Genomic DNA, 27,615 nt, shown 5'->3' with positions numbered 1-27,615 from the left:
GTTCCAAGTATCAAAAAGGTACAAACAGGCAACACAAACAGTTTCGCAAAGCTGACATTCATATTTACCTACTAAGATAAGCCTAGGCATAATATATTTACCTAGAAGATGTGAAATTCAAGTACACTACAACCTGACCTTAAACAATTACCATTACATTCACAACACTGAACTAACTACATATGGACATCTCTCTATCTCTAACTATGGAGAGAGACACATGGAACGAACAACATTTCTTGACAATAGATATAATTGGCCTACATGCAAAAATTGGACTGCCTATATTGCATTCGAGGTAGCAATTTAGAGACAGTTCTTTCTGCAATTGTCTTTATGTGGCTCTATTTCTGCTGCTGCTAGTGCCAGTACATAATTAGCAACAAAACTTCCAAGGGATGTGGAGCTAGTGGACTGATGACGAGAATGCGGAAAAAATATTAACTAAATCAATGATCATAGTGAAAGACATTGTACCCTATCAGGGAGATTTTGAGGCATTGGGAACGCAGATACGTATCTTTGCAGAAAAGGTTTATGGCTATGTGCAGAAGCATCTGTTGAAGATGACTCAGCACCACTGGATTGCCCCCGACCATGAAACCTTGCAAATCGATAGAAGACTGAGAACTTCTCCAGATCTTGTCCTTCCACTATCACGTCTAATAGAGACGCTCTCTTGTCCAAACTGCACCATATAGTGGCAGCACAATCAAAACCATGTGAATTGACAAGTGTCCTAATCAGTAACACATCAAAGATACAATGAACTACTTATATTAATAGGAAGCATTTATGGAAGCAGATATAAGGACAGCAGCAGAGTTGCTAATTAAAAAAAAAGGCAGTGTTGATTTTCTCAGAACAGACTAGATAGCTTCATGCACATACTGTGATTGAAGAAGTGTAAGGCATAGCAAATATGCACTCTCTCGAAGATTTTGTCCAAATTAGCCCAATTTCTTCATTTCGTGAAGTGAGAAAAGGCGGTTATGATGATAAAAAGATCTGTTACCCACATCTTTCAATTTTCAAAGATGTGCTAAATCATTAGAGAAGATGTGATTTCCAAGTCTAAGTAAACCTCCATGTGTCCTTGTCCTTTTAATTTAGATCTAGCTGATAATCTATATCAATATCTACGTATATTTTTTATATTAAAGGCATGAATCCCTAACTTGAAAAGTTAAATTACTTAAATGCCCCTCTAATCTTAAAAACCTAATACACTTACTTAAACAAAAGAAAAAAAAACTACAGCTACGAGCTCCCCCGACCAAGTTTCGTACTCTTTTGAACAAACAACCATTCAAACACAAAACTATTGAAGTTAATCGTTTTGCCCAAAAGTTCCTTGGTTAAGACTGATCTATATAACAAAATTTGCATGTCAAAACATATAAAGGAAATGAAAAAAATTGAATGCGGTAGAAAACAATGCTATACTTCAATCTTAAAATGATGTCCCTCTTCCAGAGAAGCTTTGTTTGATTTCTCCAGATTTCACAAGCCCAACATCAAAATTTCTGTTTTGACTATGTTGGACCTTGAATGTTTTCACAAATTATATGAACCAGATTAAAATTTGACCACGGAGGGGAGAAAGCTACAGTATATAAGTTGCACGACAATTGTTAATTAGAGATATGGGTTGCAAGTCTTCACCTTATTTTTTCCTCACATTCTGCTTTAATTTGATCATTTTCCCTGTTTTTTCACTGTGTTCTACATATTATTCTTCTTTGATTTGTGCAACATTAAATGAATATTGGTTACGGGTTATTTTTACTTGATGGTTGACAGGATGGGGATGATCCCTAAGCAACTTATCAACATGTACAACATGATCTCGGTTTTTAACCAATTAATATGTCAGTTTTGCTTATCATTACAAATGTTTAGAGATGGACGTTAAACTTCAAAGATGTTATAGCGTCGCTCCTATATATATTTTTCTATATATGTATATGAACTACCTTTTCAATTGCTTTTTTCTATTTTGCTGTTCATCACTTTTCCCAAGTATTTCAATCATTCCATGAATGATACTAGTTTTACTCCCTCCATCCCAATTTAAGTGTCTTAAATTGATTGGACACAAAGTTTAAGAAATAAAAGGAGACTTTTAAATCTTGTGGACTTAAACTTGCTCGCTAAAATGTTGGAATTGGAAAATTTACTAAATATAGAAAGAGACATACTTTTTGGGACATAACAAAAACAAAAGTGAGACACTGAAATTGGGAAAGAGGGAGAAGGTCTTTATTATTATTGATTATTTTTGTTTTATGGGAAGCAACTTTGTACTTTATAGAGGTGTATATATGTGATCGGGTTAGAGGTCATCAATTATCTTCCTCATTTGGTTTTTGTAATATTGTTCTTTTTAGTTTGTGCTTAGTTCTATATTTAGTTCACTTATATTTTGTCAAACGTATCGATTTATATATTGGATGTCCAAAACTAAATGAATAAGATGGGATTGATATCATGTTATAATTAAGCTTTTCGTCGCATTGGGCTTGCCTAGTGAAGGTTACCTCTCCAGTGTGGTTTGCAAGCTATTAATAGCATAGAAGCGGGGTTTACCCTGTGCGCACCCAATGGATAGCGGTTGCGGGTTTCTCTTGTCATAAAAAAAATAAGCTTTGAGTCGTTGGTTGTGCCTTTTCACACCCCTCCCTAGAGACTCCCACCATTTTTAATCCCTTGGTGACTCGAACTCACAACCTTCGGATTAGAAGTGAGGGGTGTTTACCATCCGAGCAACTACCGGGCTTACCCTATGCGCACTCAAAGGATAGCGGCTACGGGTTTTCCTTTTCATAAAAAAAAAATTAAGCTTTGAGTCATTGGTTGTGCCTCTTTGGCAATTTTTTTTACCCCTCCCCAGGAACTCCCACCCTTTTTGCTCCCTTGGTGACTCGAACTCACAACCTTCGAGTTGAAGGTGAGTGGTGCTTACCATACCATCAACTCCCTTTTTCCTGCCTCTTTGACATTAATTATCAAATTTATTGAATAGAATGTGCTACATGTTTTTTTGCTTCTTTATTAGTTGAGTTGAAAAGTATTACTCTATAAAGTATTGTCAAAGAAATAAATTCAAGTTATAAGTTCAACAAGGTAAATTTTCTATATTCACATATATACTCGATTAGAGGATTAATCGTGTGACTTTTAATGCCTTCTATTTTAAGAAAATATATAATGTGTTGAAAGAAGTTTTGGTTTGAGAAGTTGAAGTGTTTCACACGACATGTGTCTGTTATTAATCATTGATAATTGCAAAATGTGATTAAAAGATGCTTCTATTTTGTTTGTCATTTAACAAGAAGTTGAGCAGAAGTATTGTAAGCGTAGGTATTTCCTTACATTTCAGCAATGCAACTTCCATAAACCTTAAATAAAAGGAAAAAACATATTTATCAAATTAAGCTTTGATTGTTTATCTTCATAGATTTAACCAATATCCAATTATCTTAATCTCAACCAAGTCTCCATACGACAAATCACCTTAATCGTTGATAAAAACTTGTACTTTGTTTTTGAGGTGTAATTATTTACTCAAAATTTTATTTAATTATATAGATATTATTTTACAATAGGATGAACTACATGCCTAGGCATATGCAAGTGGCGAGAAACTAGTAGATTTAAAAGCACGAAGTCTCTTAGCTAAATGGTGTTTGCTTTTCTAGCCTTTAAAAATTGCTTTCACACTAGACAAAGTAGTCATTTAACTATTTCTCTAATACATAGGACTTAAAATTAATTATTTTTAACAAACTTTTCCTTATTTGAACTATATAAGCAATTTAATATTTACAACCTAAGTTGCTTGGACTCGGAAGCGGGTGTCCGATACAGGTGCGGATCTAGAGGTTGGATCTTTCATGATTAAATTTTTAAGATTCGGGGATATAGATCCATATATGGATATGGGTGCAGGGATTCGCCTAAAAATAATTAAAATATCTAAAAATAGAGTATTAAACCTAAATTATGAGATATTATGTGGAGAACTTGAGGAGAATCTTGGAAGGAAATTAAAAGAAAAGAAGTGACATAGAAATTTCTATATAAAAGGTTATACTCCCTCTGTCCCAATTTATGTGACTTACTTTCCTTTTTAGTCAGTCTAAAAAAGAATGACACATTTCTATATCAAGTAACAATTTAACTATAAAATGTTTATTTTACCCTTAATAAATGATTACAGTCACACACATTTCTATCATTCATTTTGGAACAAGTTTTAAAAGTCTTCTATTCTATCTTAAACTTCATGACAAGTCAAACTACCTCACATAAAATGGAACGGAGGGAGTACATTTTCTGCAATTTCACCTTAGCTTTTGTATTGATTAAAGAACTCATTAAAATTGTCTAGACTTTCCTCATCGATTTTGGTAAAAGTACCCAAAGTTAGTTGACCAAATCGAACACGGATCCCACACCCATGTCATGTTGACACGGGAACAGCACCATAAGTGGAGAGTCCGAGCAACTTAGTTTACTACTAACTAAAATATTGCTCACTAAACCTTTCCATATTTAAACTACTATTTACAAAGTTAAAATCAATCAAGATATAATTGATGACTACCAAATCAAGTCCACTAACAAAAGAAATAGATCTCACAAAAAATGCAAATACTAATCTAATTTACATAAAACATAATACCCAACACACACACCCCCTCAAAAAAAAAAAAAAGACTTATCCTACCCGAGCTAAAATATCTATCATTCACGATTCACTTTACAATATTGTTAATTAATCTTATAGGTAAACTATGACTCTGCCACTTCAATTTGAAGTAATTTTCTCCTTCAATTGAAAAAATACAGTATTTTACATTTCTTAGATTTTCTTAATGTATTTCTATGATGATTATTTCTTTCAAATACTTCATTTCAGGAAACAAGGGATTACAACACACAACTATTTATTCAAATTTCTATAGTATATGTTTGATTGTGTTGATATACTTGGTACTTATTTTCTTGAAAACTTAACTTGTGAAAAAATATTACTCCTTTCGTTTTAATTTGTTTGTCTTGTTTTAATAACTCCACAATTTCAACTTTCCAAATTGGCATGTTTAAGACCACAAAATTTAAGGGAATTTTGGTACATTATACATATCTTTAGTTTAAGACCACAAGATTCAAAACTCTACTCTACTCTTAAAATGTGTCAAATCACAACCAGACAAACAAATTGAAATGGAGGGAGTACATTAATACAACTTTTAATTTCTTCTCTATTATTTATATAGTTCGTTAACATATTTAATTAAAATATCATATTAAAGATTTAAAGCATTATTTAAAAGCATGAAGCTCTTACATGAAATGTTGATCGAACTTTTTACCATTCAAAAGGAATTTTCATACAGGATGATAATAATGTCACTTGATAATTTATAAATATTTAGGACTTTGGAATTAATTAAACTTCATATATTCATAAATGGGTTAAAATCATTTACACCCCCGCCTTATGTTTTTTAAAGAAAATAAACTAACATCAATTTAAAAGAAAGGCAATATTAGGGCTTAATTGCACAAAGCCACAAACTGCAACTCTCTTCTTCCACTTCAGCTTTGGCAAAAGGTACGTCTTCTTTCTCCCCTACTTCGAGACACTTTCTTCCTCTCTTCTAACTTTTTCTTTCGCGGCTCTTAACCAGTTCAGTGCATTGTGCACAACTTATCATTTCTCTGTTCTTATATTTTGTTCTTTATACTCTGTTTTGAATTTTCTGCTATCTGCCCAATTTTAAAAATAAAAAAATCTAATCCTTCTATTTCTTTCGAATTAATACTAATTAATACTGTAATTATTTGCTCATCTGTTATTGCTATTGGGATTTTGGGTTATTTATATATGCAATGAAATATTTTTTAAAAAAAATTGTATTGATTGGCGCCTCACTTCAAAAAGGCGAGTGTCTCACCTCTAGCAATGAAGCAGAGGCTTGTCGCCTTTCGCCGTCCAAAACACTGATTGAGAGGAGTCCTCAATTTTTGTCATAAATATACATAATATAAAAAATGACACCAAAATAATTCACCGTTGGAAACTAAATTTCGTGCCACAACTGCACTAGGTTTATGAGTCTTCATTCTATATTATAGAAGTATAACCAATCTTATTTGTTATAATTTGCTTATTTTAGTGAAAAATGAGAATTAATTAATTGAAAGAGAAATAACATGGGAATTGGGTTCTGAGCACAAAGCAGGAAAAATTTGGGATGGCATTATTGAGAAAACAGAGAAGAAATTGGCTATATGGAAATCTCAATACCTATCTCTGGGAGGTAGAGTTACATTAATTAACTCAGTTCTGGATTCTTTACCCACTTATGTGATGTCCCTTTTTCCTATTCCTAGTAGCATAGTGAAGGTTTTAGATGCACTCAGAAGGAACTTCTTATGGCAAGGGAACAAGATAGAAAAGGGATTCAACCTGGTGAAATGGCCTGTAGTACAACAAAGCAAGGAAAATGGGGGGCTGGGAGTGAGAAATTTAAAAGTTCATAACATGAGCCTCCTCTCAAAATGGTTGTGGAGATATAATCAGGAGAAGCAGGCTCTATGGAAAGAGATAATAAACCACAAATATGGGCAAGAGGATTTCTGGTGCACTAGTGAAGTTAATGAAACTTATGGAGTTGGGGTGTGGAGGACCATCAGAAACCTTTGGGAGAGTCTAAAGAACAACTCAAAAATTGTGGTGGGTAGAGGAGACAAAACAAAGTTCTGGCTAGATGATTGGTGTGGAAATGGGATTTTGAGGGACTTGTTCCCTATTCTTTTCTCAATATGCACAAATACCAACAGCAAGATAGAGGAGATGTGGTCACCACAAGGTTGGAATATAATATTTAGAAGACTGCTAAATGACTGGGAGATTGATGGAATGGTGGAGTGTTTGGGCTTGATTGGTGGATTCCCAGGTACTACTCTAGAGCCAGACAGATTAGCATGGGGACATCACAAAGATGGGGTATTTTCAGTGAATAGATTATACAACTGGGGACTTAAAAGATGTGCAGGAAGATCCATTGGACCTTGGAACACAATATGGAAAAGTGTGGCTCCTGCCAAGGTGAAGTGTTTCACTTGTTTGGTTGCTAGGAAAAAATGTTTGACTCATGAGGCAATGCAGAAGAGGGGCATCAACATAGTATCCAGATGCCTCCTTTGTAAAGAAGCTCTGGAGACTAACAAACACTTATTCATGCACTGTAAGGTAACTGCTCAGGTGTGGGCTCTGTTTACAAGCATAGCCAATGAATATTGGACTATGCCTGAACACACCTCTGACCTTCTTAGCTGCTGGATCAAAAGGGGAGGCAGCAAAAGTCAGAAAAGATGGTGGAGAACAGTTCCAGCATGTATATGGTGGATTATATGGAAAGAAAGGAATCAGAGAATTTTTGAAGGAAAGGAGTGTACAATACAGAAGATCAAATGGAAAGTAATTACTACTTTAGGTTTTTGGTGTAAAGAACAGGATATAGAAGAGGAGTTCCAATTAGTGGACTTCATAGGATCTCTGTAAGTATTTCTTTTTAGTCTTTTCCTTTTGTTGTAAACAGACTTTTTTTGGAGGTGGCCAGCATAGCCCTTAATGCTGAGGAATATAAAAAGTTACCAATTTCAAAAAAAAAAATAACATGGGAAACTAGAAAGATCACACTTTTTGTAAGCTTTAACACTTATTTATAATTTAAGCAAATATTCTAAATTATGCATTATATATTAAAAGATTGTTATGGATGTACTTGCCAAGAGTCTTTCAAAAACAATCTCTCTACCTCCATGAGGTAGTGGTACGGTTTGCTTACACTCTACCCTCCCCAAACCCACTTAGTGGGATTCCACTGGGTATGTTGTTGTATATTAGAAGATTGTTAAGAGTTAAATATAAAATTTACAATAATTGCTAGGCTACACGTGTGAGGCACGCAAACGTTATATTAAAAGCACAAAGTCTCTTAATGAACTGTCGTTCGCCTTTTTTACCCTTTCAAATAGGTTCACATTGAACGAATTTATAACTTAATTATTTTTCTAATACTTGGGACTTTGAAATTGAACTAAAAAATTCCTATTAATAATCTTTCTTCATCTGATCTATATGTAGAAAGTCCTACTATTTAGGATTTAAAACTAATTAAGATTTTACCTTATATAAATTTTATTCGTATTTGAATGTCTTTACGATGTGTAGTAATCATTAATCACTACTAACGTTATTGAAAGTTTGTTTTACACTCTCTTAGTTCTTAGAGAACTAGGATTTCTAAGAACTAACAAATCCACTTTTCAATATCTAATTCATCATTGTTTCACATAACATCTTCAATTTTTTCTCCTCTATAAATATTTCTCTATTTGGTTGCTATTTGTTTTAGTTTTCAAATTTAAAAGTTATTTATTGATAGTAGAATTACACATACACACAACATAACCAGTGTAGTCCACAAAGTGTGATCTAGAGAGGGTGTAGAGAGGCTGTTTATGCTAGACCCTCGGCTCAAGGAAAAACAGTCCAATGCAGTCAAGGAAAAGAAGCAACGGAAATGAAAGCATAACAAAGCATTCAAAATAATAATAACTAAAGCAAAATAATCCGATAATTGGAAGCATAATAAAGCACGTACCCAAAGACTAGTAAAGCTGAAATCAAACCAGACTTCAGCATTTTGTGCAGTTCTGCTTTAACCAGGCAAACTATTTCTAATCATATTACAGACACCTCCAAATATAGAGGTGAAAATGAGAAAACATCAGCGTAAATAAAACGACCAAGCTCAAATGTAATCAACTTCAAAAAATATCTAGTGAATACTGAACTTATCTTCTATTAGAACCTATTCAAATGCCACAAGGAAAGACATCCCTGATTTCTTACATGGCTTGATTCCTTCAACTATTTTTCTTTCCCTCCCACCACTACCAAAAAATAAATGTATAGGTGTGCATGTAGTATATACGAATAATTTTAGGGATGGAAGTTGCATTTATTAGCATAAAATAAAAGGTAAGCATAAACAAACATGAACCATTTACCTCACAAAGTCACTTTCTAACTTCCTAGCTTTTCCCATTAACTCCTCCATAGCTCTGCCGAAGTGATGTCTATCATTTCTCTCAGATGCCTTGCACTTGTCAAGAAGACTAGTAATACATCAAACAAATTATCAGGACCTCAGCAACCAATTTGTAGATGCAAATTAATCAATCTCAACTAATAACTAGAGCATCAACAAAAAAAAGCAGCTGAAATGTGGACGTCTCAAGGCAGGGAACTTCTAATAAGGAGAATATTGAATGATTGGGAGGTAGTTAGGTTGACTGAATTCAGTAAGCAGATGGAAGACTTTAAAGGTTTACAGAGGGGGTGGATACATTGTGGTGGCAGAGGCATAACAGTGGCAGTTACAAGGACAATGCAGCATACAAGATCTTGAATCAATCTTCCCAGCAGATTATTAATTGGCCATGGAAGCATATTTGGAAAATCAAGATACCCTATAAAGCAGCTTTACTTGGCTGCTAGCAAAAGAGGCTGTCTTGACCCAAGATAATCTCATAAAGAAAGGAATTTCACTTTGTTCAAGCCTTAAGGTGCTATCTATGTGGGGAAGAAGCTGAAACAGTTAGACCCTTATTCACACTGCAGAATAACAACTGTGATTATTACCATGGAAGCATGTTTGGAAAATCAAGATACCCTATAAAGTAACTTGTTTACTTGGCTGCTTGCAGAAGAGTCTCTCTTGACCCAAGATAATCTCATAAAGAGAGGAATTTCACTTCGTTCAAGCTTCAAGTTGCTATCTATGTGGGGAATAAGTATAACTTACAGTTCTTTGCCATCATGAGGCATATTGGTATCAGCATTCGAGCAAGAGACCATGCTGCATGCATCCCCCAATGTCAATCGGGAAATGGAGTAAGCCACACTCTCATACTCCGATTTAGCATCAGCAAATAGAATTGCTGCAGGTGGAGGATAAAATAGTTGCTGCACAAGCTGAGTGGTCAACATAAGCCTTCTTCTAGCTTTAAGCCTTGGTGGCCCATCATCAATAGAATCAATTTCTTTAACCTGTAATCAGACGAATATAGGATGTCAGAAATGAAATGCCAACCAAATACCAAATAAGATGATTATAGAAGACAAATCAAGACACCTTATCAGTAAGCCTATTAACTGCTTTGGCCCACTCTATATCCGACAGGCTGCCAAAGGAAAATTAACATGCATCAACAAACATGATGTTGGAAATAACATAATAACCAAAGTGAAAACAACAGATGGAATAACAGAAGCAGCCAAATTGCTTCAAGGCAAAGGGATCTATCAAAGTTGTTGCACAATAACAACCTGATTGTCTGATCGCTCCATAGATCCAGAGAAATTTCTTTGTACCAAGGAGTGAATTCATATGTAGAACGTTTCCGCTTTTTGGGCTTCATGATTGGATTCTGCTGATCAATACTCATGGGCAACGTTTGTAGAGAAGAAAAATGCTCAGTTCCAGCAGAGTTGGCAGCTGATCTTTGCCCAAGATTACCAATTTGACTTCTATCAGCAGTTGCATGGATTACATGCTGAATAGAGTTAAAAGCATACAAACCACTGGTAGACTTCGCAGGAGTGAAAGGTTGTTCTGCTGTCTTCATGGCAGCAGCTCTGTGTACATCATACATCTGTAACATCTGCCCGTTTTTGAAGCTTCCATACTGATTGAACCATGATGGTGCCATATGTGGACTAATCTGAGTTTGCTCAGGCATAATAGAACTAGTATTGCTGTTATGAGAGCCAATCTGAGATTCATCCTGTCGAAATGCAAAATCGTGAGGAGTCATCCTTCCTCCATGTTGAAATGATAGACTTCCCTGCAAATCATCTGGCCCAGCGTAGTTTAGCATTCTAGAATCAGCAGACGGAACTTGCTGAGTAGCTGCACTGCTGTCTGGTACCATCATTCTTTTGAAGTTCATATTGCTTGGGTCAGTCTCCGTGTTTTTCATGGTCCACATTTGGCTTAGTAAGGAATAACTTTGATTAGGAAAGCTATTTGGTTTCAGTGATCGGCCAAAGGCTTCAATATCTCTCTGCATAGAGGCAGATTCGTGGAGATTCTTGACAATAGATTCTCTACCCTGTGAATCATCCATCTCCTGCACTAAGTTCACATTTACCATAGGTACTGGTTCAGAAATGTTCTCCTTTTCTCCCAGTTCTTCCCCCTCGACAGAATGCAGAGAATTCACTGAACCACTACCAAGCTCAGACATGAAAGTCCCTCCTTTATTGGCATCTTGATCACCTTGCCTCTCTGGAGCAGATAATGATGACTCCATAATATTCATCTGATTCAGCTGGGGAATATGAGAAGCATCCTTGCAATACTGACTACTAAAAAGGTGCGGTGGTGGTGGAAAGTTGGTCCGCATATTAGTTAACTTCTTGGAAGATGAATCCTGCAGAGATATCCCAGGCATTAAAAAAGATGGGGAAGCTGGCACTGGCTCCTTGGACGAAGGTCGATTAGTGGAGACGCTTCCATGGGGTCCATTGGCATTACTTAACTGAGACTTTCCTGTAGAGAGCGCTGGGCTATACGATATATTGCCAGCCCCATCCGACAATGGTCCTCTGCCAGAATCTCCTCTTTCTGTTGGATGGGAAGCATCTTCATCAAAAGATACACCAATGGACTGATTTGTTGAATCTTTCCCACTAGCCCTAACCATGTGGGGATTTTGAAGCGGATTTCTCAAGTAGGTATGACCAGAAGCTGATTCAAATGCTGAAGAAAAGTTCCCAGACATGGTGTGCGTAGCAGTTTCTTTAATTGTACTTCCTGGAACTCTAGATGTGTTATGCTGCGACTCTTGCTGTAAGAGATCAGAAGAGGAAGGCGAGGATTGAGTCTGATGGGGACGGAGCATCTGCCCCCGACTTTTCTCTCTAATCTCAGCAACAGAATGGCTTGCAACTGCTTCGATAGGACCTTGAGATGACAAGAGATGGGTTTGGACTGAGATCTGCTGTGATGGAGGGCCAAGTTGAAGACCAAAACCTTGAGAGGCAGAAGACTGACCTCGCCAGAGGTGTCCAGCAGATCCATCAGAATTTTCGGCTTCAGGAACATCAGACGATGCTTTATGTTCATAACTGTTGAAGTGAGCCGTAGAACCACGCTCTCTCGATGGGTCCATCTTCTGAAGAAGTTGTAGCATGTCTGGACTGCAATGAGAAAACCAGTCAAAGCATCAGATCTGTACAGCCTGAATTAAAAGATTACAGATGAATGTTCCAAAGAACCATCTAAAGCTATAGCAGATAACTTATTTAAGCCATTACTGTGTACCTAGGAAATTAACAAAGCATGTGCATGGGCAATATTTGAGTCGAAATTTGAAAAATAGTGTTTGAAATTCAAGTTGAAAAAAGGTTTGTGGAAGTCGGAGTTCTGTTTGGACATAAATTTCATTTAGAAAAAGAAAATTTCTCAAACTTGAAGATTTCTAAGGTGAAACGTCACTTGAAATACAACTTAACCTACTAATTATTTCATGTAAGTTCAAAAAATATTCCACTTGAAACCCAAAACTTCTAGCCAAACTTCAACTTGGATATAACTATTTCAGTATTTGAGTACTGAAAAAAATATTTCCTGCCAGACGGGCCTTTCTAAGTTATGAGAAAACTCAATTGACAACCTAGATTTTGGAGCCGTATTTGGAGGGAGCCCAATAGATCTATTTATCAGTGTAGACATATTGGATGCACCGCCAGGAAAGCCGCCACCAGAGTGCACCCCATAGCCTTTTCTGTCAGTCAGCTCATCAGATGCACGCACCTGTAAATTAGGACACATTCTCCTTTAATTACTGACCAAAGGTTTATAGAAATTAACATAATTATATTATAATCTATCAGAAATAACACCTTTGCCAAATCTGTCTCAATATTAGGAACCTGAGCCAACGGAGACTGTCCATAGTGGGCCACATCCTTATCCACGTTTCCTATAGGATGATGCTGAAACTTGTTAGCCCAAGAATTTCTCCGGCCAACCTCATTAGACAACTTATGCTTCCCAGTAGGCAGAAACCTTGAATCCCTAGCATCTGACATTACATTTTCCCTAACATCACCAGTAGAAGAATGAGGGGATAAGTTAGAGCGATGGCTGTCATTTGAGTTCTCCTGTTTATCGCTGTTCTCCATCTCATGCATTTTACCCTCTTTGTCGTCAATATCCTGAGATGAGTGCAAAAACTGGTTGTCCTCAGAAACATGATGCTGTAAGACCTCCCCTTTGCTGATACTAGATTTTACCAACTGATCAGCGTTCTTCCAATAACTAGATTGATGATTATTTTTGAAGAACTGACTGGTTTCCTTGCCACTCGTCATAGTACTTGAGTTTGGTATTGCAGCAGAATTATGCAAGCCAAAGACCTCAGAATTTGCCTGGGGACTACCCACAGATGATTCTGTGGGTGCCATAGTAACAGTAGTATTACTGCCAGGATTAGAATTCCATCCCGCGCCCCTATGAACAACTTCACCTTGAATGAACTTCTTCTGATTGTAATCTACTGCATCTCCAGAGGGCATTGCTGATTCAAGAACACTCCAACCAGCTGATTTATGGTATTGTTCCTTAGCTCCACCAAGCTCGGGTGCCAAATTACTAGAAATGTGTTTTGAAGTCATTTCCCTGTCAAGATTTGAAGTCTTCTCAACCATCTGGCATCCTTCAGCACCCAACATTTGTGATTGACCTAACTTAGACCACTTATTTCTTTCGTCTGATGACTGCACAAGTCTCTGAGAAGAATCTGATTGCAGACTCTTGCCTGGCTCAAATGGAAACCTCCGTCCCTGAACATTGTGATAGCTATTTCTCATATCGGGGCTACCAGAGGAATGAACAGAAACAGAATTCAACGATGAGGCTTGGAGCAAGTTGTCTTCGGCATAAGTTGCTTTATGACTCTCACTGTTGTATGTCAAGTTGGGACTCGCGGAAGGAATTTCAGTACCATGAATATTTAAACCAGTCCACTGCTCCGGTAGACCAACATCACTGCTAGAAGTTTCTGCAACAGCAGACTGCATAAGAGCACTCCAAGTACCACCTTGGATAGATGGAGTCCCATCAAGCAATTCAGCACCATCAAAAGGATTACCACCTTCACCGCTCATAGGGCTCTTGCCAAAGGCGGCCCATATATTATCACCTGAACCAAATAAAATTCGTTCTTCTGTAGGATCTAATCCAACTTCATTCTGTGAGGGAGAAGCTCCCTTTGCTGCTTCCTCTTGTGCGGTTTCTGGAGAAACAGCTATATCCAGTCTGCCACGAAATTCGTGTAGAGCTGACACATTTTGCATGCTATCAACTTGCTGAAGGTTTCCCACATCCATTGGACTAGATAGAGCATGGCTTGGAGCATCTCCAAATACATTATCAACTTGGAGTCTCTGTCTAGAGAGGAAAATCCCGTCCTGCCCACTGACTTGATCTGCTAATGGAGTATATTGATTAACTGGAAATGAACTATTAAAAGTTGGCATTTGCTGCACTGCTTGCTTATCTGTCACCCCTTGTGAAAATTGGTTTAGAGATGGTCTTGAACTAGAAACAGGAACTCCATATAGAGATTGATCAATCTGTTGAGGAATCAAACCCATTAAGTCTTGTGCTTGGCCATTATTGGTGGGAATGAGTCCACTGGAGGACCCTTGAAGTACTAGAGAACCACGCTGTGACCAGTTTGTGTTGCCAAGCTCATTTGCCCAGGAATGATTTAATGCACCAGAATTCGCAGTGCCATTAACTAGTGCAGAGGAATGGACATCAGATGCTACCTTAGGAGAGGAAGAAACTTGATTCAATGTATTTTGTTGCCTTGCTTCCAGTTGAATTTGTTGTTGTCTCTGAAGTTCTTGCTGCATCTTCATGAACATAACCTGCTGTTGAAATTGCTGCATGTCGTTAATCCCAGACTGCTGGCGCTGCAAAGAATGCAGCATGTTTGATTGCTGATGAGAGATTTGCTGACCACCAAAAAGATTGCCACTGACAGGACTATCCGAAGGTTCTGATCTAACAGATACTCCTGTCTGCAACTCAGGACCCAACCATTGCTGTGACTCAAAAAAAGATGAGCCTCCTGAGGCTATATTACGTTGATCAGAACTAGTATCCACAGCAGGAAAGTTTGTTTCATCCTGCCTTGTCTGGTAAAACTGATTACCATACATGTAGCCATTCAAATTTGGCTGCTGGCTCTGTGACTGACTTTTACCAAACTCGGGCCTCGGAATTGGCTGTGTAAAATTTAAACCATGCTGCCCATTGAATGGATAACTGCTTATTCCTCTCCCAGCGTCTGCATGCAGGAAAAGTAAAAGATCAAACACGGCCATTCAGCAAGCAAATAATAATTTAGAGAGCACTAGACATGTTAAATTACCAGAGTTCTGCAAATTGTAATTTTTCGTGTTGGAACTCAGTACACCTATTTGTCTCTGATTTCCAGCCCACATATTGCCCCTTGAAGTTGGCCAATTGATGTCTGCTACCGGGGAATTATGTTGTACTTGTGACAAGCTGTCTTGTGCAAAAAAATTGTGAACACTATCTCCAAATTCATTGCCAGGCATAGATGATTCTCCAGAACCTTTGACTGTAAAATTTTGCAACTGAATCTTCTAATACTTGGCATTACAATCAATGTACTACTCGGAACATATACATAGTCACTTTGGATAACTATTTTGAGCTGTCTGTCTTGAAACTCCTGCAAGAAGATCATTCAAGTTTTAATTAAGAGTTGCAAAATCATGTTGTAAGTGCCACATTGTCAGGTTCTTCGTGATATTATTTCAGATGAAAAAGTGGTCTGATGCAAGAATGGAGCATTAGCATTGATGAACTACTTACATGCATAAGCTATATAAACTACAAGAAGATAAATCATAAGGAATAAGTGCAGGTATTGAAGCTCAACACTAACCTTCCGCACAAATCAAAGAAACAACCTAAACGGATGAAAAAGAAGACATGATATAAACAAAAGAAAGAAGAATTGGAAATGATCCAAGATTTAATCAATATAAAGCATTTAAATGAGACTACCAAGAGCAATAGACCATCTAAATTTCAAGGCAACTTTTCAAAAGAAAAAAATATCCTCTCCCCCAGTGTACCACACAAAGGGAAGAGATGGAAATATGTGCAACAACTATTATTCTTTTCTCTTTTTTTTTTTTTTTTTTTTTTTTGTGTGTGCGTGTGTGTGTGTGTGTGTGGGGGGGGGGGGGGGGGGGGTTATATTTTAGCAATAATCAGATGATACGTTCACAAAGTTACGTCTAACAAAGACACAAGATTTCAATCGGAATTGTGGTAGATAGAAGAGAACACACGGGGCACGGAACGTGGCTCCATTTGCACTTATGTGAATTATTCAGAGAGCAACAAATATGAGAGTCTTTGAAGGGATAGAAATGAATCTTTTAAGATTAGGAAGTAGCATTTTACCCCTTATTTGTTTTTGGTGCACCAAGAAGTTCTTCTTTGTATTGACAACTGGGTATTGTTCTTGGAGAACCATATTTCTATGTAGGTCTCTACTTTTTGGTATACCTCATGTATACGGGTTTTTATGCCCAAACTTTTTCAAAAAAACAAAAGATGCCAGTGGCACACATACAGAGGAAAAAATAGAAGGTTGCCTGAAAGGGCAGACCATATCTAATGCAAACATTCAAATGCACCGTCTCTTAGTGTTATAAAAAATGATGATTGAAGATGTTAAAAGAGGACGATGTAACCCTAAAAATACATGGAGCAATATTGTCCTAATAACCTACATCCTCTAGAAATCAATAAATGGATAATAAAGTGAAAAACAGAGCACAATGAAGCAAATAAGGTTTAGACATTATTGGTCCACTTACATAGTTTGGTATTTGACATAGTGTATTTAATCAGTTAAGAGTTCTATGTCATCGCATGGTCAAGTGTGACATTGAGAATCAGAATTGAACGAGCTTAAAGGGGTAAGTGGTTACTGTTGACTAGTATAGTCAAACCAACAAGTTTGAGATTAAGGCATAATAATAATTGTCTGTTGCGTCTTCGAGATAGATTTTGCCTGCCAAAGACTAGAAACTCTTCCAGACACAGTCAAAGGCAGGACATCAGGATTGATAGGATAAATTCTCTCAATATGGCTGTAGTGGGGAATCAAAACTTGGACCTAACTTACAAATCAATGCTTACTTTCCTTTGGAGTTAGATCTACAATTCCATACAATGGAAGGACTAGCATGTTGGTTTCAGGAGCATTAGCTTGACTAGCTTAGTAAAGAATGCATTTCTTCACATGATCTCAAAATGTCCCTATGCAAACTAGTGGCATACATCAGGACACCTACAGAACACATCACAGGTCAAGTTGAAAACTAATCCTCGTGATTAATAAATTTGTGATGCTTGTTCTTGTTTAACATGGTCATGTGGTCCCAGTAAATTTAATGACTTAACATTATAAAATTATTGCTCATGTGACCGCTTTATTTTGCCTTATAAGGAAGTCAAATCCCTAATCACAATTAGAACATCACACTATACTGCTCTCATCATAAGGTGCTACCTCTCATCAAGACCCTACAACTCATTCATTGTTGCCCTTTCAACTATCTTCACTCCTGCAACAACTCATCTCTACTGCAAACCATTTAGATCACCTTCTTAATCTGTGAAAAGTTTACCGGGAATAAACCTATTTGAATTTATAATGCTAAACAGTAATTGCAACTTATTCCATATTGTGGTGGTTGAGTAGCTTACTTTTTTCATTCGGCCCTGTTGACACTTGACACTTGAGCCACCATAGTAATATAACTTGTTTAACTAGAATTGTATGGAAGAACTATCAGCAAGAGGCAATCCCAACTACTCACGCTAACAATACAGTTACACAGGATCCACCACATATCATCTTAAGAAGAAGAAAAAGCATGGTCTTTATTCCACTAGATCTGAGATACCACAAAACAACTATCATCCTAAACTAGCCGACTGATATCCCATTTAGGGGATAAAAAATGAATGACTTGAAGCCATCAAAGGATCATATGAAGGCGAAATTCAAAGATGACGGCAAATGCAAATCTGGTTCCTGATTTGCAGAGGTGGTGCTTTGTGAGGAACTATCTATTTTCATGTTTTTTCTTGGGATTTAGAGAAGGAAACACAGAAGTTAAGAGTAAAAATGTCCATATTAACTAGGGTTGACACCAAAATCAACACAAATCAGTATTTTGCTAAGGTGCCTTGACAAATACGTATGGAAGTAGGACAAAGTGAAAGTGTATCCCATAATGAATCATTGATAAGAAATGGCAAATCTGAAATTTCATCCCACCAACAGCAATAACCAGATGCTGAATAATTCAATGACAAAAGATCTAAATGAAGAACTAAGTAATACAAAAGACGCAGCAAAGTCACAAGTTCATAAGGAAGACAATGTTGTGAGGTTCATGTTTTAACAGCTGCTAAACTAAATCAAGCACTCAACCAGATAGTAGATTCCAATGTGATCTTGAGTTGGACTCTAAGGAGGAGATGTTAGGATCAAGTGCTTACCATCATGCCAAAAGTTATAGCTTATAGCAAAGGTGCAAAATTATTTCTTAACTAAGTCCACCAGAAAAGAGTCATGTTTGATCATGACTCCGACACGGGCCACCCAACCCCTCGTGGGCCTTGCCACAGGCAGGATGTTGACATTACCCAACAATCCCCTCCCAACACCTGCCTCATGCAGAATGTAGCTCTTAGGAATCGAATCCACGACCTTGGCCCTGATATCACTTGTTAGGATGAAGTGCTTACCATTATGCCAACAGTTATAGCTTATAGCAAAAGGTGCAACTTTATTTCTTAACTAAGTCCACCAAGCAAGCGTCATGTTCGATCATAACTCTGACCCGGGCCACCCAGCCCCTCGTAGGCCTTGCCATAGGCAGGATGTAGGATTTACCCAACAATAGGGAGTGCGAGACTTGGCACTTCCGTGGAAAATTTCCAATAGCTTTTAGTAGGGTTGACAAAAACTTGGTACATACTCATCGAACTTCCTTGTTTACTTTGAAAACTTTTGAAACCATACTAGCATGAACAACAGGTTGCTCTTCTTTGCACCCAAAGCCCCAGGGTGTGTCCTAGCAGTCAATAGGGTGGATGAAAACCATTGGAGACAGCAAAAATCCCATCGGAGACGAAAAACTGTAGGTGATTTTTTTCCATCTCCCTATTCCTCGATGGACAGAGCTACCCGGTACAGTGTTGGTGGTAGCAAGTACGCCGTGGAATATTCATGATGTGTGCAATATGGCCCAAACACCACCATTGTAAAAAAATGTTTATACTTCTGTAAAAGATAACTTTGTCATATCCCTGTATATAGGGTTTTCCTTTTACAGAACTACAGAAGTACAATTATTTTATCGAAAGGTGGCTTTTGACCCTTAATTCAATAAACTTGGCAGTAGTTCACTTGTAATCTATTCCTAGTGACAAAAGCGACAATAGTCAACATTCTATTGTCACCTGAGAAACTTTACATAGCCAGAATACATACTTCTAGTTTCAGTTGATAAACTTGATAGAAAATTAACTCAGAAACGAATAGCCAAGTCATTTCGACAATAATATTCCCAGGAGACAGCTACGTTTGGTGGAAACATTAGCAAACAGTTTTTAGCACCTTTTGTTCTTTGAAATGATAAGTATTATGGATGTCAAAGTATAACAGAATTTCTGGAAAAGTAACCATCTTTAAGCTATCAAAAGAAGTTCCAAAGATGGATCTAATACTTGATTCCCACTTAAACCTACAGATTAGTGCTAATCATACACTCACATTGCACTCATTTGGAACAATCTTGCTCATCACAGTCTGCACAAAAAACATATAAAAATTCTAAATTGTAGGTTAGAGAATTTAAGTATAAAAAGACATCATTTTTAAACAACTGTATGCGGTATCTGAAAAATACTCAGCTAGCATCATAATACATAGATTTACTCAATCAAGAACAAAGCTGATAGGAAAAGCTGTCTAATTCACTGTACTCGGGAAGGAAAAAGACAATAACCAGAAAAAATCGAGTCCAACTAAAAACAGTGCATTTTCACAGATATGGAGAAAATTAGGGCTCGTCATAAGATATTGAAGAAAATTGTTAACAAAACTTACCTAAATGTCGAGTCTATTAGCCAATGGAGCTCGGAATCGGCCGTTCGGTTATCGGAATTCTAGGGTTTTGAATCGGCGATAGATATTGCGGTGCTGTTAGAGAGAAAGAGCGAGAGAGAAATGGAAGAGCCCGTAGAGAGATAAAGTAATCGAAATAAGATTTTAACTGAAATAGTCCCTAAAATGCAAGGGATAGTTTAACTGGGTCCTTGAATATTTCCATTGAGCATAATGTATGCTTCAAGTTTACCATTTTGCTGCACTTTGGTCCTTCATTAACTGCCAAAGCCAAACGGTAGTTGATATGCTTAACGGACATTAGGTCACGTGCATGGTTAAAACGTACCCCGTAGCAGATGTTTGTCTCAATACTTTATTTATTTATCAAAATAAAATAAAGTATGTGTTTGCACATTTTTTTAAAAAATAGTATACATATAATTAAATAAGTATAAATTTTTATATACTGAATCACATTGGTATGATGAATTGATTAGATTTTTTACTAAAATAGATTGAGAGTGTTTGGATCGATTTTTTATTTTTGATTAGTAAATCAAAAGTCAGAAGTTTGTATTTTTAATTTATGACCTTTGATTTATTTTTAGCAGTTTAACTTAAAAATAAGTGTTTTTAAATATTTTTTATTTTATCCAAACATTCTAAAAAAAATTTAAAATTATCTTAACTTAAAAACACTTAAACTAAGTCAATCCAAATGAACTTTAATCTGAAAAATAGCCAAGGTACTCATATCAATTTATGGAATCAACCTTGACTAGTGTTATATTTATAACTATGCAAAATGATTCAAGGTCCTCTATGATAATCTGATTTACAGATTTTTGTTGTTGATATTAACAAATATATTTATAGTTTTACTTTAATGTCTTTTATAATTTTTATAAAAATTCAAAGTTACATTCAAAAAAATTGCCTAAATCGTTGTGTTAGCTTCGATAAAAACACTATTAAAAATTATTATTATTACTTGCTCAAAATATTCAAAGTGATTAATTAAATTGTGGTTGAATTTGGGCATTAAATGTTCATAATAAGGTAATGACTTTCTTCTAGCTATGCTCATATGGTAGGCTTCCATCAATTGTAATCTTTAAAATCTTAATTCTAACATGTGTATTCTATGTTTAATGAAACAAGTAATACCTTTTTTCTAACCTTTTTATTTTAATATCCTAATGCTACTCAATGTGGGAGAGACTTGAACGTTCTATTTAATTTATTAATATTCTTTTAGTGGAGGATGATTTATATTAATACTTTTAATGATTATTTTAACTTATAAATTTGAAAATTTACCATCTGGACTGCTTAGAAAACTTCTTATCTCATTCACCACGTAACGTATTCGAAGAACTTTCAATCATAACATTTTGCTCTCTCATGTATCTTCAATCAAATGTTGAGGTCATTTGTCAATTAGTGTTATAGTATTATTATCGTGAATTTAATTGCTTTCAATAATTTTTTCAAAAAACATATAGAATTTTCTTTAATAAATTATTATAATTTGAACATTAATAAAAAAATAAGATCAAAAGAGTAAAAATATAGTATAAGAAAAATTATAAGCAATTCCAATAAACAATGGAAAAAGAATTCTATATGTACAATAGACTATATTAATATTTGATATTTTTTTTCAAAATTTGAAGTTTATGCACGAGCAATACAGGTCAAATATACACATTAATCTTGATGCTATAAAAATAGTTAGACTATTAGTGGATATCACCAATATTTTAAACATAATTAATGATTGCAGGTATTTTTTTTCAATCAATTGACTATGTGGGATTTAGAAGCTAATTACTTAGACATACTTTATGTAACACCGTAACTACTAGTACATGTGATGCTAAGTTGATGTCGAAAAAATTGAAAAGAGGATATAAATCAGCATTTTCTTAAAGAAATGTATATAAAAGTATTTGACGTGTAAAAACCAAGTTCTAGGTCAAGGAAAGTCTTAACACAAAGTTCGAGTTAGAGGTTTATTGTGACAAAGTGTCCCAAAACAGTTTCATATATTGTTTATCTTTGAAGTTTGAACGAGTATCTCTCAATCTACGAAGAGTTAGAGAATCTACAACATATCAATTTGAAGGTTTATGAGTTTTGTTTTCAACTCATTAACAATTTGTTGATATGATATCGAAGTAGAGAGATATTTGCATTTTAGTGAGACTAGGGTGGCCTCAGAAGTCGATGGAAATTATGTTGGATATATATTACATTCCAGCTTCATTTTAACTCATTTTTTTGCCCAATTCAGAATACAAAACATTTATAGACTTTCTCTAATAGTTCCACTTCAATCAAATACAAAAAAAAAAAAACTATAAGATTTCAAGGAGATTCCCCGCTAGAAATTTTGTAGAGGTTGTGTTACATGTTTCCTCATCTTTGTTTATGGATTGAAAGATTCTTCAAGGAGAACGAGTCTCGGTTATATGGTGTCTTATTGTTATTTTGAGGTAATTATTCACTCTTCATATTTAGCTGAGTGAATCAAAATGATAGTTAAGCTATGTAATTTAAGACATACGATTAGACGAACGGAAAATCATATTTGGATTGTTATATGAAGTTAGGTTGCTTTAAGGGGTTTATGGAATGTTATTGTGGCCGAAAGGTTGGGGAATGATCTATATAGTTTGGATTGTTGTTGATATTCAACTAGAAAAAAAGCATAAATGCTTGGAATTGATGAGTTGTTAGTTAGGAACCAAGTTTTTTGCTCGATTAATTGTGTACTAGCAATCATTTAGTTAAATTTTAACGTGAGTTTTATTGTTGTTTAGATTAAAGTATTGTAACTGGTAAGGTTTATCGTGTTGTCAATTTAACTGGCCTAAAGGTATGTAACAACCTTCTTAATTTTGATTTGGTGTAAATGTTTTATCTCAATGACAGGTATTGAGAGAGAGAGCCTAAGAGACGTGGTGTTGTATGTACTCTATTTTTGAGAATCAACAAGTAAGCCAATATTTTGATTGTAAATATCTTGTTGATATCTAAGTGGTTATGTACAGATAGATCATTTGAATTAAATTAAGAGTTAATCTTCCTAAAGTTGGTGTCTGAAAGCTAATAAAAAAGAAAGTTAAACCAAGGAAGTAAAGTAAGAGATGTCGAGTGTTTGTTCATAACCGTCCTTCATCTACTTGTAGTAGTTAAATCTAAAGTATATTATTCGAAAATGACGAGGGTCTCGAATTATATCTCTGTAAAGTATGCAAATAAGTTACTTGGTAAATAAGAATATAAATTTTATGATTAAATGGACCTTGATGACATTTATTTGAAGGTGCATGCACGCGCCTTTAACATTAATGCCCTTTCATTGCATTATAAAATAGCCCATTAACGATACGCATTAGTCGTATTATATTGGGCCCTTGACGATGCACATTTGTTGTATTATATTGGGCCCTTGACGATGCGCATTTGTCGTATTATATTAGCCCATTGACGATGCCCCACTTATTACATTGAATCATTTGAGTCCACAGTGATGCTCATAGAATAGAGAGACATTTATCCTATAAAATTCAAGTTGTTGTGTATATGATGTTAAGAAAGATCCTTGAGTACAAGTTATATGCCCAATGGGGTCTACAAGTTCCAATATGACTATTATTATCTTTTATATGTTATTTAATACCTCACATACTGGTACATGTTGTTTGTACTTACGCCCTATTATCGGGGGCACTGCATTTCATGTTGGAGGTTCAAATAGAGGTTTAGATAGACCCCTATAGTATATGGCTGTCACATTCTGCATTTTATTGGTAAGTTCCACTTCTTCAAGAGCTCCTGAGTATATGTCGTGAAGTTATAGTTCATATGTACAATGATGGGTAGGTCGGGGTCCTGTCTCGACTATGTGATACATAAGATACTTTTAGAGGCTTGTAGGCATGTGGTATGTGTTTGCATGTTATGAGTGTCCGTATCGGCTTTACTGTTAGCTTACGTTATTTGTTTTGGCCCTTTCGACCTTTTGTTTAAGTCATGTTGGGATGATTTTCAAGCAGATTGCCCCATAAAAGGATTTTGTTAGCCCGTTCAACCTTCATTATCAATTGGGCATATGTGTTCATATGTTGGTCTTATTGGCCCAAGTAGTTTAAGAGTATAATTATATGAGTTATTCTAGTATGCTTGGTCATGTGAGGTACTGGGTACCTGTTGCACCTCTCTAGGACTGGGACGTGATACATTAGTTTGTAATGTTACGTATTTTACTAGATTTTGGTGCCTTCAGATACATCCAATTACATGTATCTCGAATGGTCAAATTTATGTTTTATTTATGGATACAATGTATTAAAGTGGATTCACACGTATCTAAGATACATAATAGATCTCTCTGACCGCCTTCGCCTCTCTTCTATGTATCTGGTATCCTAAATACATACCAATTACCTCAAATACATACATATATATGCATCTAGTGTGATTCACATGTATTTGAGATGCATACGAATCTCACTCACTCGCCTCTCTCCCTATTTTTGTGTATCTGGTAGCAAAAATACATGTATGTAAGTGTAAGATCACGTAAGAAACTCTTAATTAATGATAAGATATATAATATTTTAAAAGTATGGATAATAACAATATATATAATAATAAACTATGTCTAACCGTGTATTTTTTCCTAAAAAAATGTACCAAGATCAAAACAAGATTATTGATCAACTAGCTCATTTTTTGAGCCATAACTGATGAGAGCAATTTTGAAAACTCTTGCACGTCCTCATATTTTTGTTTAGTATAAGAAGTAGGTCATGAAAGTATTATTCAATCAATACTTCTCTCAATAGTTATCATTTTTAACTATAATATCAATATTAATTTCATAACAATTAAAAACAAAAAATATCATAACAATTAAAAGTTTGGAGAATAACTTAGATCTAGCGTCAACAAAGTTGTTTGTTATTACAACAATCCAAGCCTCTCACGTACCTTTGGCTAATATAAATGAATACTATCCTTCTTATTAAAAAAATGTAAGCTTTTATCGACAAGAATATACTCTTCAAAATCGTGTTCCTCTAACTAGTAATTTATTAAAAAATAATTTTATGGTTTTTTTTTAAATCTAAATATATGAATGTTTGACTTTATTTTACATTAATTTTTTTTTACATTATCAGAATAATTTTGTTCTTCGTAAAAGTCATTGCAATTTTCATACATACAAAAACGTGAATCATAATTGTTCAAACAATTAACATTAAACTTGTGAATGATTTATACATTATGCTCTATTTGATTTAATTCAAAACTGAATTTTCATAAACACATATAGTTTAGAACATAATTATGAACAATTCTATAGTTTGCCGAATTATATTTCATAGCAATAGTTTTAAAGAGGGGGAAAGTGAGCGAGATCGAGAGAGACATAGTAAAGAGGCAAGCAAATTGTATATCAAATACAACTTGTACCTCAATTGAAATCGAGATACATTGTTTACAAATATACATATACACAATTTTCTATCCATCTTTCCCAAATCTCGCTGCCTATCTATTTCAATATCTCACACAGATACACATGTAGCTTTGAAATTAAAACATAAATATACATATACATATTGTATCCACCCTGAAATAAATACACATATACAATCTTTATCAATATTATGTGATACACAAACCAGAAAGCATTGACATAATATTTGAGTACTGTATTGCCCTTAAAATAAATATATCAATTTCATACAAGAATACAGTTTAATAATAGTCATATTATTTTTTTATGATGTACAAATACTTTTTTTTCCCGATATGTTGATACAATTGGTTGTATCAATATGTATCAATCGAATAATATATCATTTGATGTACACAATATTTTTAATATTTGTATTAGTTATGTTGTGATTATTTCTCATATAATGTTTGATTTGGTGAATTAAAAATAACATAAATTGCATATTTTTTCAAAAAAGTATTTGTTTACAAAATACCCTCCACAAATATAGTAAAAAAGATGTGAATTTTTTTTTGAGAGCTAGTTATTTCTTTAATTATACTTATTAATTTTTTTACATTAATTATATATAGTTTAATACCAAATAGAGTACATAGATTGAAAAAAATACCACATAAAACTAATGTATATATTATTTTTCGTAATGTACACTACCAAACGAACCTTAAGGACATTTATGACTTTTCCTTAAGGGTCTATTTGGAAGGACATCTTGATAATTGGATTTGGTGTAATTACACTATCTTGTCATGTTTGGAAGGACTAGTAATTACTTGGTCAGCATGTAATTGGTGTAATTGACAGGGAGTAATTACACTCTACAATTCACAGGCAGAGGTTGTGAATTGCTGATAATTACATGGTGTAATTACCACCTGATTACTTTTTAATTTCTTTATTTTATTTTTTTGTTTTAATTTTTTTAACTTCTATTATTTTAAGTTCTTTTTTTATTTTTCTTATTCTAAATATTTGTAAAAGTTTTTTATTTATTTTATATTATTATATTTCATTTTCTTCTTATTCTCAACCTTACTTTACGTGATTCTATATAATTTTCTTGTATTATTTATTTCTTTATGTCATGCTTATTTTCTCATTAAGATAATTTTATTAGTATTCTAATTTTTAAATTAAAATAGAATTTATTGTTAAGTAAGGTTATAGACTTACGTTTTCTTTATTAAGAAAAAATAAAAATAAATCATATTTATTGCTATGTTGAAATTTGTTATAAGCGTATTATGTTAAATTTTTTGTTTTGAATTTATAACATATTTTATATTTCCAGTTTCATTTGTTTTAGTAATATTGAATTTACATTGGACGTCATTTTTTAATTAGACTTGATAGATTATATTTTTGTCAAACATTTAATAATTTATGACATTTTATTTATATATTATTCTTTTTATCAAACATGCATTTCACGATGTTCGTAGAAACTTCATACTTTTAGTTGTTACGATCAATTCAATTGAAATATATTAATTTGAAAAAATATAAACAATTAATTTTTCATAATATTAGTTACATAAAATATGTTTATTAATTAATATATTTTCAAAAAAGAATATATATCTTAAATATTTAATTTAATGTCATTTATAAAGTTTTTTATTTGTCTAGTATAAATTTTAAATAATTAATTTTTATTTTTAGAATTTATTATAATTTTATGATTGCAATTGTGCATCCAAACAGAACATGTGTAATTACACTGTGGCATCCAAACAGGACATGTG

At 34.6% G+C, this 27,615-nt stretch overlaps 2 protein-coding genes across 3 annotated transcripts in view; one reads left to right on the top strand and one right to left on the bottom strand.

Moving 5' to 3' along the window:
• LOC125832533 (PLASMODESMATA CALLOSE-BINDING PROTEIN 3-like) overlaps nt 1–27,615 on the top strand; it is a 96,730-nt gene that overhangs the window by 14,427 nt on the left and 54,688 nt on the right. The window lies entirely within an intron of this gene.
• LOC125832522 (uncharacterized) lies at nt 42–20,475 on the bottom strand. Of its 2 annotated transcripts, XM_049511690.1 has the most exons (10): nt 20,335–20,475; nt 15,535–15,861; nt 13,576–15,450; nt 12,995–13,545; nt 12,766–12,905; nt 10,415–12,289; nt 10,221–10,269; nt 9,891–10,135; nt 9,094–9,201; nt 42–688 (listed from the first exon to the last, which is right to left on the bottom strand). In XM_049511690.1, exons 2-10 carry the CDS (start codon nt 15,722–15,724, stop codon nt 457–459), a joined length of 5,265 nt encoding a protein of 1,754 aa, XP_049367647.1. In that variant the 5' UTR covers nt 15,725–15,861; nt 20,335–20,475; the 3' UTR covers nt 42–456. The 2 variants fall into 2 exon arrangements, with proteins under 2 accessions (XP_049367647.1, XP_049367646.1); XM_049511689.1 differs by having other exon boundaries at nt 12,995–15,450.

This window comes from Solanum verrucosum, unplaced genomic scaffold, assembly GCF_900185275.1.
Source record: "Solanum verrucosum unplaced genomic scaffold, falcon-dt-bn FXZP01000009.1, whole genome shotgun sequence".
Lineage (NCBI taxonomy): Eukaryota > Viridiplantae > Streptophyta > Magnoliopsida > Solanales > Solanaceae > Solanum > Solanum verrucosum.
Note: the sequence above shows the minus strand (reverse complement) of the source record. Positions and strands in the feature narration are given on the sequence as shown.